A 10,022-nucleotide genomic window follows, 5' to 3' on the forward strand; every position below is an offset into this window, starting at 1 on the left:
TTGGCCAAGTTGGCGTCTATATTTTCTTCTGTCTGTACCGCTGTTACTATGACACTAGTCCTTCTTCTAGCGCCAGGATCCGATCAATATGCTACTCTCTCACAGTCGTTATATCTCTGTTTATCGTTCGCTATGGGTCAAGCCATCATTCGGATGCCGGACATTCGGATAACATCAGCCACCAGTTGCGCGCAACTGCTATCTATTTTTCCCGGTTTTTTCCGTCGTCTGGATCTGTGTATTGTTCCTTTTGCTTGCGCTCTATCTCGACCCCGCCAGGAATCTTCATGCGGTTGATTATATTTCTTTACTCTATCCTGCGTGATAACAACTTATTATAAGACTATCATCGCGAGCCTTTTGGATTTTGTTTTATCAAGAAATCTTTATGTTTCTTACTCCGAAATTTATGCCTCGTTATGAGGGCTAATTGTCTTGGTTCTTGCAGTTATTTCCGTCTCCCGTCTTTTCGTAAGACATACGGTTGGTTCGGACGGGTGGCACTTATCGGCCCTCCTGTATAACCCGTTCGCTCGTAAGCGGAATATTACTCAATTCGCGGTACTTCCTTGTCGTCCTGACCCGACGATGTCGCTCCGGCGGCACGAAAACGAGCGTGAGCAATGTTTTCGGTTTGTTTCCTTTTTCGTTACCGCAGCTACTTTGCTTGCGGATTGATCGTTCTTCTTATAATATTATTATACTATTTTTATACCAGTCTCAGGAGTCTCCTATCGTAGACTGGTTATGACCCTTATTTGTCTGTTGCTGTTCTAATTCCTTTGGTTGGTTTTTTGCGCCCACAGGTGCGCCCAGTTCCTTTCTTTGGAGGATGTACAGGCTTTATAATGTACCTACTTCCTTGGATTTTGTACCAAGTGTTATGTTAATTTGGTACTTCTCGGCAAATCGCGCTTTGAACAACTACATAGTTCTTTATCCATCCGGACGAGACACCACGGCATAATTGTATAATTAAATGAACTTACTTGTAAGTGAAGTGCGATTGTAATTATGCCTGGTGTCTCGTCCGGATGGACTTTCCCCACCCAAAGCCTTTGGCTTCTTCCCTCCCTCTATATTAGGCGATTTGCCTCGCAACTTTGAAATAATGAGGTTACATGCGCGCGCGGCGCCGCGGACCGTGCGCAGCGCGACGGAACTGAAGGGCCCCGTTTTTCCATTTTATTTATGGTTTTTAAAACTCTGTTGGATATGCAGTCAGCATAGCATGACTACATAGTTCTTTATCCATCCGGACGGGACACCAGGTATAATTACAATCGAACTTCACTTACAGGTAAGTTTGTTTAATTATACAATTAATTAATCATTTTCATTATGCAGTATTGGTACGATAACGTATTTATCATTTCCACATGGTATTTTAAAAAATTTTCGTTTTACTTTAGACAATAGCTACATTCTTGTTTGCGATAACGCTGATTCCGATTTCTGAAACGACATACGTGTCTAGTAAACTAGATGTACAAGGAGTATTGTAAAAATATATTTTTCGTACAAACTTCTTTCCTATTATCACAAAATCATTCAACTGCACATGTCGTACTATTTGTTGAACAATTATAACATACCATCTTCTAAACCGCAACAATTATTATCACCATTTCGCAAAATTGTAGAGTGTAAGTTTAACATATAATTGAAAAAGATATACATCATCCAGTTTTTTTCAGTAAAATATAAAACAATGATATTATTTTATTTTTCAGCAATTATAATACAGTTGCATAATAATGCAACACTACTGGGAATAAAAAAAGTGTATTATAGACTGGCTAAGACATGCCAAAGAAAGATACATAAAACATTCGAACAATGACAATGAGGAAGCAGCAAGACCATAAACAGTAAGATCATAAACAATATTACTTTTATTACTTTTCGTATTATTTCGTATTTTATTACTTTTCGTATTATGTTTATGTTTCGTGTTATATCGGAGGTATGTGTTTAAAGCTTTTTCTTTGTGCTGCAAGAACTTACAAGAATTTTTTATTTACTTTTAACACTTAGAAACTTGTGATAATTTTAAGAGGTACTGTTAAGAGTTATGTTTATAAAGTTTATAAAGTTTCCTTTTATAAATGAAAAGTTATGTTATTGTAAACTTTATGTTTTTTAAAGAGATTTGTTACTATTGTATAAGATTAATATATACTTCTACAGCCGATTTTTACATTGAAAGACTGATTATATAAATAAACATTTATTCTGCAATGTAAACTTCTTTCATATATCATCATCCCCTTCTTTATTTTATGAAATGTCAGAAATGTATTATTATGTAGCATTCAATATCGTAGATAAGTAGATATCCCAGATAGCACAGAGAGTTAAAAAAATTCACTTGTATGTCACAAATTGTGAGTTAATTTTCAGATACAAAAAGAATTCTTTTACGCTCCATAACATTTTTTCTATTCTTTTTGCTTCTGAAAATGAACTTAGCATTTGTGACATACAAATTAATTCTTTTTGAACTCTCTGTGCTATGTGGAATATCTATACATACGATATTGAATGCTACATCTCATACAGCAAAACAAAAATCCGAAGGACGTCGAAGGGATGTCCACAGGATATAAAATGTCCTTTAGACATCCCTTCGATGTCTCTCGGACTTTTGTGCTGTATGGGATATCTCATAACATCACTCGGACATCCTCTGGATGTCGTCTGCGATATCTGTAGGATTTTCCCTAGCCAGATTTTAGGCGGACACTTGTGCATATTTTGTACATCCTACGGATAACTGAGATCATCTTGGGATATCTTATGGCTATTGCGATATCCCAAAATTATAACTATGGGATATCTCTCAAATAAAGTGTACTGTGTGGGATATGTCAAATTCAAGTCCTTACTTCGTGTGAAAAGTCGGAAATCCATACAAAACTACTGAACTTCTTTTGTTAATAACTTTTTAACGAACAACGAGCGACGGCTAAAACCTCTTGAAGGTCACTCAGGAGGGTGACCTTGACAACATATGTCGAGGTCAAGGTCATCGGGGCTGGCTCCCCTAATCGGTATATTTATACTGATAATTGTTTTTATCAAGAAAGGAATCTTTTCTATTTTTTAATATTTTACATATTTACAGGAGGAATACAATTTTTAGTGCATGAAAACATTATCAAAAACAACAATCTTATCTTCGCATATCGAAATTTCACAAGAGGGGCAACAATCAGTTCTCGCCTTTAGCACTTTGCGTTGTACCGCGCCTGAGCGCGCCAACTTTAGGCAGTCTAATTCGCTAACTACAGATACTTACAATTTAAAAACTATTATAGCCTCGACATTTTGGTATTAGGATTTTCGTCTTAAAATCACCTCAGGAATAACATTATGTACTTGGTGGGCGCGTTTTAAGATACACCCTGTATATAAATATTGTAGAGTATAAAACTATATTTTATGAAATAAAAATCAAAAACAATTGAACGTTATTACACCTTTACCTTGACTGCGTGACAAAACCCAGTGAGATCTATCGAAATATGATTTTATTATTTTACTTTGCGACATAGATGAGTTATTGTTTGAAATTGCCTTCATTTTATTGGTTCTTGCTACTGATTGGCCAAGAAGGAATTGCAATCGCAGACGCAATTGCAGCTGCAGCCGCGAGCCGCTAGTGTGGTAAGGCTTGCTCTTTTTGCACCCTTCATCATTGCACAGGCGAACATTCGAATCCCGCCGATGGCAGGCTTCGTTTTTTTTGTTACAATTAATCTAAAAGATATAATACATCGACATCGTTGACATGCTCCGTCCAGTACTATATGTCGCTTACATTTGGCGGTAGGCGGGCTTAATATGATAATTTTTAATAATTAATTACTCGATAATTATTGCGAAAATAGCAAAACGGTATAGGACTTTTCTCTTCGTCTCGATCCGCTCTACTCGTGTACGGAAGCTGGGGCGATCATTATCGGACACGTATACAGAATATATAAATTTTACTCTTATTACGTTTTTAAATTAAAAATTCAATATAACAGAAGGGTGACAGAAGGGGAAGCAATAATTTCTCCATATTATAAACTGATATAAAATTGTATTTTGCAATAGTCAAAATGTATTTATTAGTCAAAGTATAAAATACATTTCTCAATTACTTATGTTATTATTTTATAAAATATAGTTTAATTTCTCTTTGGTAGAAAGACTAGGTAACATATTTGCGTACATTCTAGATCTTAAATATACAATAATAAAAAAGTTACAATTGGTTAGTCAAATATAATAAATCATCTGGATAGATCCTCTTCAATGTCTCGTTTGGTATATAATGAGTACCATTGAATTCTGAGAAATATCTGCCGAGTACATCGTTCTTGAGAGGTTGTGGCGTCTTTACCTTCTCCAGATATACTGAAATAAAAAATATACGCACATGTTATTACGTACATAATTCAGAATAATACAATTTACTTAATGCAGTTTATTCATACTTCCGGCCATGGAAAATATTGTGTTGTCCTCGCAAAGTCTATGTAAGCTCGTATTTGGCCGGCGTAATGGACTCTCATATTAAAATCTCTCATCAGCCATCCGATTATCACGCCAGTAACGTTTGAAAACATTTTCACGATCATACCCACTGCATATTTCATACTAGCCTTCCTCTTTTTTGGTTTAAGCGGGTATGTTTCTTCTTCATGTGATGACTAGAAAGTATAAAATAATTATATAAACTGTTCAAACTGTACATAATTAATAGTATTCCTTGTGCTATAGAGATATTCTCATTATGTAAAAATATATTAATGAAAAAATGTTAATTAATCTTACGCAAAGAAACAAAAATGTTATCATTTATAAGAAATAATATGAAGCTGTACATATTGAAACGGAGCTAGATCTTATCACCCAACAGGTGATGGAACATCTTAAAGTTGAGAATTCTAAACATCCTATATTCGAGGCATCTCAGAAGCAGTTCTCACAAAGTTATAGCTTATAATACATTAGAATCAGATTATCTTAACTTACAATGTAGCGACAAAAGTTACTCACCTCTTTAAATACCTGATGCTCAGCAGGACGATTTATAAAGTTCTGCGATACGGTTTTTAGATAATGATGCTTCACGTATGGCAGAAGCTCTTTACCATAATAAATATGCGTGAGATCAGTCCTCGGTTCACTAAAAATTAAAACATTTTGTATATTAATTGTGTAATAAGTATTTTATCTCCTTAAAATATGCGTATAGTATTATCACTTAATTATCCACTTAATTATTTATTAGAAACTTTAAGAAATATTCATTATTGATTGAATCTCACCTCTGTGACTGCTCATGTAGACTTTCTAATTCATTCATAAGTAAATAATATTTCAAGTGATGTGTCGTTTCATTTGTGAAACACTGGACCAATAAATTGAGTTTTTCTTCATTCACAGTTAAATGCATAGAATGAGTACAAGGGCCAAGAAGGTCGGTCACGGGAGTATCTGACGTACAGTGATAGTACAGTGGAGTACAGTGATAGCTATTTATATGAGCTTGCAAAAACTCTGCGGAAGAGATACTGTAGTTCTCTTCACTCATTTCTATCACAAACTGCCGCAATGCTTTTCTGCATGCTACACTTGCTTCGAACATTTCTTTGTAGTCTAGAAAACCTTTGTGCTCCTCTTCTGCAGCACAAAATGTTTTCAACGACGCAAATCTGGAACAAACATGTAAGAAAAGAATAAGTACATTAAACTTTGCACTTCATTGAATAACAAACTTTCTTTTTTTTAATAATTTATTAATTTATTTAGCTTAGAATCGCATTTCTTCGCGAGCGTGTCTGCATAATCAAACATGGTGGACCATGTGACCATAGGTCCACATGGACCATCGACATATAGAATGGACCACTGATCGCAGTGGTGGGGGTAGTGATCGGGTGTGAAAAATAGAGGCAGACAACTGGAGAGTCTTCCGTCTCTTTCTACTGTATACCGCGGTAGCCAATCAGGCTTTATTAGAGAGAGACGGAAGTAGAGACCCTATAAGAAGAGACTCGCCAACTCGTCACGTGATCCTTAGTGGACTCTGATTGGCTGGGGTATGGATCGCAAATGTGGGCTCCATGAAGCCACATACATAACCTATCCCGAAGATGCAAATGAGCAGATGTTCTACAAAGGTGATTGTTAGATATGCTCGGGATGCGCGGGAGTCAGAGTGTACTGTCCAACACTTATCGTGGTTGTAATAAACTTTATTTTAATATTACTTAATAGCGTAATCTCCAAGAGAACAAAGACGTGTGGTGAGCTGCGTTGCGAGAATCGAAGAGAAGTGATATCGCTAAATTCCGTCGCGCCGCTATCATCGCTATCATCGCTATCATCGCTATAATCGCTATCATCGCTATCGCTGTACTACGCGCGTAACTTAAATCTACGTATATGTATATAACAGTGATATTTTTACACATCTGTTAGTAAGTAAATTTTTCATATCTAAGTAAAATTATGAGAAAAGTAACAATTATAACAAATGTCATGAATAAGTTTCGAATTAATAAATGTAGAAGCTTTACAATAGTTAAATAAGTAATATGAAAGGTAGAGATACCTGTTTCGTTAATAATATAATTCTTATTGTAGATTTGGATCTTCTATTGTGCAATGCCACACATTTGCTGTGCATCGAGGTGCTTCAATACACCTCAACAGGGATATGCATTAGTACGATTCCCTAAAGAAGATAGATATCGCAAAATATGGTCAGATGCTTTGGGCGAAAATGTGTCCTCCAAACGTTCTTTGGAAAATCTTAGATTGTGCGAGGTGAGTACTATGTGGTCATCGTAAGAATGCTATGCAGGATCCAAATAAAAATAATTCAAAACATGCTTCTGTTTGTTCAGGTGCACTTTGAACCATCGGATTTATTGATAGTGGGTAGCCGAAAAGAAGTGAAGAAGAACGCAATACCTTCACGTTTTTGCATAGCATTCTTACGATAGGTTATGTATGTGGCTTCATGGAGCCCACATTTGCGATCCATACCCCAGCCAATCAGAGTCCACTAAGGATCACGTGACGAGTTGGCGAGTCTCTTCTTATAGGGTCTCTACTTCCGTCTCTCTCTAATAAAGCCTGATTGGCTACCGCGGTATACAGTAGAAAGAGACGGAAGACTCTCCAGTTGTCTGCCTCTATTTTTCACACCCGATCACTACCCCCACCACTGCGATCAGTGGTCCATTCTATATGTCGATGGTCCATGTGGACCTATGGTCACATGGTCCACCATGTTTGATTATGCAGACACGCTCGCGAAGAAATGCGATTCTAAGCTAAATAAATTAATAAATTATTAAAAAAAAGAAAGTTTGTTATTCAATGAAGTGCAAAGTTTAATGTACTTATTCTTTTCTTACATGTTTGTTCCAGATTTGCGTCGTTGAAAACATTTTGTGCTGCAGAAGAGGAGCACAAAGGTTTTCTAGACTACAAAGAAATGTTCGAAGCAAGTGTAGCATGCAGAAAAGCATTGCGGCAGTTTGTGATAGAAATGAGTGAAGAGAACTACAGTATCTCTTCCGCAGAGTTTTTGCAAGCTCATATAAATAGCTATCACTGTACTCCACTGTACTATCACTGTACGTCAGATACTCCCGTGACCGACCTTCTTGGCCCTTGTACTCATTCTATGCATTTAACTGTGAATGAAGAAAAACTCAATTTATTGGTCCAGTGTTTCACAAATGAAACGACACATCACTTGAAATATTATTTACTTATGAATGAATTAGAAAGTCTACATGAGCAGTCACAGAGGTGAGATTCAATCAATAATGAATATTTCTTAAAGTTTCTAATAAATAATTAAGTGGATAATTAAGTGATAATACTATACGCATATTTTAAGGAGATAAAATACTTATTACACAATTAATATACAAAATGTTTTAATTTTTAGTGAACCGAGGACTGATCTCACGCATATTTATTATGGTAAAGAGCTTCTGCCATACGTGAAGCATCATTATCTAAAAACCGTATCGCAGAACTTTATAAATCGTCCTGCTGAGCATCAGGTATTTAAAGAGGTGAGTAACTTTTGTCGCTACATTGTAAGTTAAGATAATCTGATTCTAATGTATTATAAGCTATAACTTTGTGAGAACTGCTTCTGAGATGCCTCGAATATAGGATGTTTAGAATTCTCAACTTTAAGATGTTCCATCACCTGTTGGGTGATAAGATCTAGCTCCGTTTCAATATGTACAGCTTCATATTATTTCTTATAAATGATAACATTTTTGTTTCTTTGCGTAAGATTAATTAACATTTTTTCATTAATATATTTTTACATAATGAGAATATCTCTATAGCACAAGGAATACTATTAATTATGTACAGTTTGAACAGTTTATATAATTATTTTATACTTTCTAGTCATCACATGAAGAAGAAACATACCCGCTTAAACCAAAAAAGAGGAAGGCTAGTATGAAATATGCAGTGGGTATGATCGTGAAAATGTTTTCAAACGTTACTGGCGTGATAATCGGATGGCTGATGAGAGATTTTAATATGAGAGTCCATTACGCCGGCCAAATACGAGCTTACATAGACTTTGCGAGGACAACACAATATTTTCCATGGCCGGAAGTATGAATAAACTGCATTAAGTAAATTGTATTATTCTGAATTATGTACGTAATAACATGTGCGTATATTTTTTATTTCAGTATATCTGGAGAAGGTAAAGACGCCACAACCTCTCAAGAACGATGTACTCGGCAGATATTTCTCAGAATTCAATGGTACTCATTATATACCAAACGAGACATTGAAGAGGATCTATCCAGATGATTTATTATATTTGACTAACCAATTGTAACTTTTTTATTATTGTATATTTAAGATCTAGAATGTACGCAAATATGTTACCTAGTCTTTCTACCAAAGAGAAATTAAACTATATTTTATAAAATAATAACATAAGTAATTGAGAAATGTATTTTATACTTTGACTAATAAATACATTTTGACTATTGCAAAATACAATTTTATATCAGTTTATAATATGGAGAAATTATTGCTTCCCCTTCTGTCACCCTTCTGTTATATTGAATTTTTAATTTAAAAACGTAATAAGAGTAAAATTTATATATTCTGTATACGTGTCCGATAATGATCGCCCCAGCTTCCGTACACGAGTAGAGCGGATCGAGACGAAGAGAAAAGTCCTATACCGTTTTGCTATTTTCGCAATAATTATCGAGTAATTAATTATTAAAAATTATCATATTAAGCCCGCCTACCGCCAAATGTAAGCGACATATAGTACTGGACGGAGCATGTCAACGATGTCGATGTATTATATCTTTTAGATTAATTGTAACAAAAAAAACGAAGCCTGCCATCGGCGGGATTCGAATGTTCGCCTGTGCAATGATGAAGGGTGCAAAAAGAGCAAGCCTTACCACACTAGCGGCTCGCGGCTGCAGCTGCAATTGCGTCTGCGATTGCAATTCCTTCTTGGCCAATCAGTAGCAAGAACCAATAAAATGAAGGCAATTTCAAACAATAACTCATCTATGTCGCAAAGTAAAATAATAAAATCATATTTCGATAGATCTCACTGGGTTTTGTCACGCAGTCAAGGTAAAGGTGTAATAACGTTCAATTGTTTTTGATTTTTATTTCATAAAATATAGTTTTATACTCTACAATATTTATATACAGGGTGTATCTTAAAACGCGCCCACCAAGTACATAATGTTATTCCTGAGGTGATTTTAAGACGAAAATCCTAATACCAAAATGTCGAGGCTATAATAGTTTTTAAATTGTAAGTATCTGTAGTTAGCGAATTAGACTGCCTAAAGTTGACGCGCTCAGGCGCGGTACAACGCAAAGTGCTAAAGGCGAGAACTGATTGTTGCCCCTCTTGTGAAATTTCGATATGCGAAGATAAGATTGTTGTTTTTGATAATGTTTTCATGCACTAAAAATTGTATTCCTCC

General features: G+C 35.5%; 1 protein-coding gene across 3 annotated transcripts; it reads left to right on the plus strand.

Moving 5' to 3' along the window:
* The first annotated feature begins 5,720 nt into the window (after positions 1-5,720).
* On the plus strand, positions 5,721-10,022 carry LOC113562284. 3 transcript variants are annotated; one of them, XM_026971183.1, is made up of 5 exons: positions 5,721-6,828; positions 6,909-7,824; positions 7,967-8,096; positions 8,446-8,661; positions 8,742-10,022. In XM_026971183.1, the coding sequence occupies exons 2-5, from the start codon at positions 7,505-7,507 to the stop codon at positions 8,757-8,759; spliced, it is 684 nt and encodes a 227-aa protein (XP_026826984.1). In that variant the 5' UTR covers positions 5,721-6,828; positions 6,909-7,504; the 3' UTR covers positions 8,760-10,022. The 3 variants fall into 3 exon arrangements, with proteins under 3 accessions (XP_026826984.1, XP_026826985.1, XP_026826983.1); XM_026971184.1 differs by having other exon boundaries at positions 5,721-6,479; positions 6,646-7,824; XM_026971182.1 differs by having other exon boundaries at positions 5,721-7,824.

Source organism: Ooceraea biroi, chromosome 7 (genome assembly GCF_003672135.1).
Source record: "Ooceraea biroi isolate clonal line C1 chromosome 7, Obir_v5.4, whole genome shotgun sequence".
NCBI lineage: Eukaryota > Metazoa > Arthropoda > Insecta > Hymenoptera > Formicidae > Ooceraea > Ooceraea biroi.

What these genes read in the sequence shown, in the direction of transcription:
- LOC113562284 (XM_026971182.1), top strand. Translation starts at nt 7,505, where the DNA reads ATGTTCGAAGCAAGTGTAGCATGCAGAAAAGCATTGCGGCAGTTTGTG. An exon ending in CTACATGAGCAGTCACAGAG is followed by an intron (nt 7,825 to 7,966) that starts GTGAGATTCAAT and finishes TTTAATTTTTAG; the next exon opens with TGAACCGAGGACTGATCTCA. An exon ending in AGCATCAGGTATTTAAAGAG is followed by an intron (nt 8,097 to 8,445) that starts GTGAGTAACTTT and finishes TATACTTTCTAG; the next exon opens with TCATCACATGAAGAAGAAAC.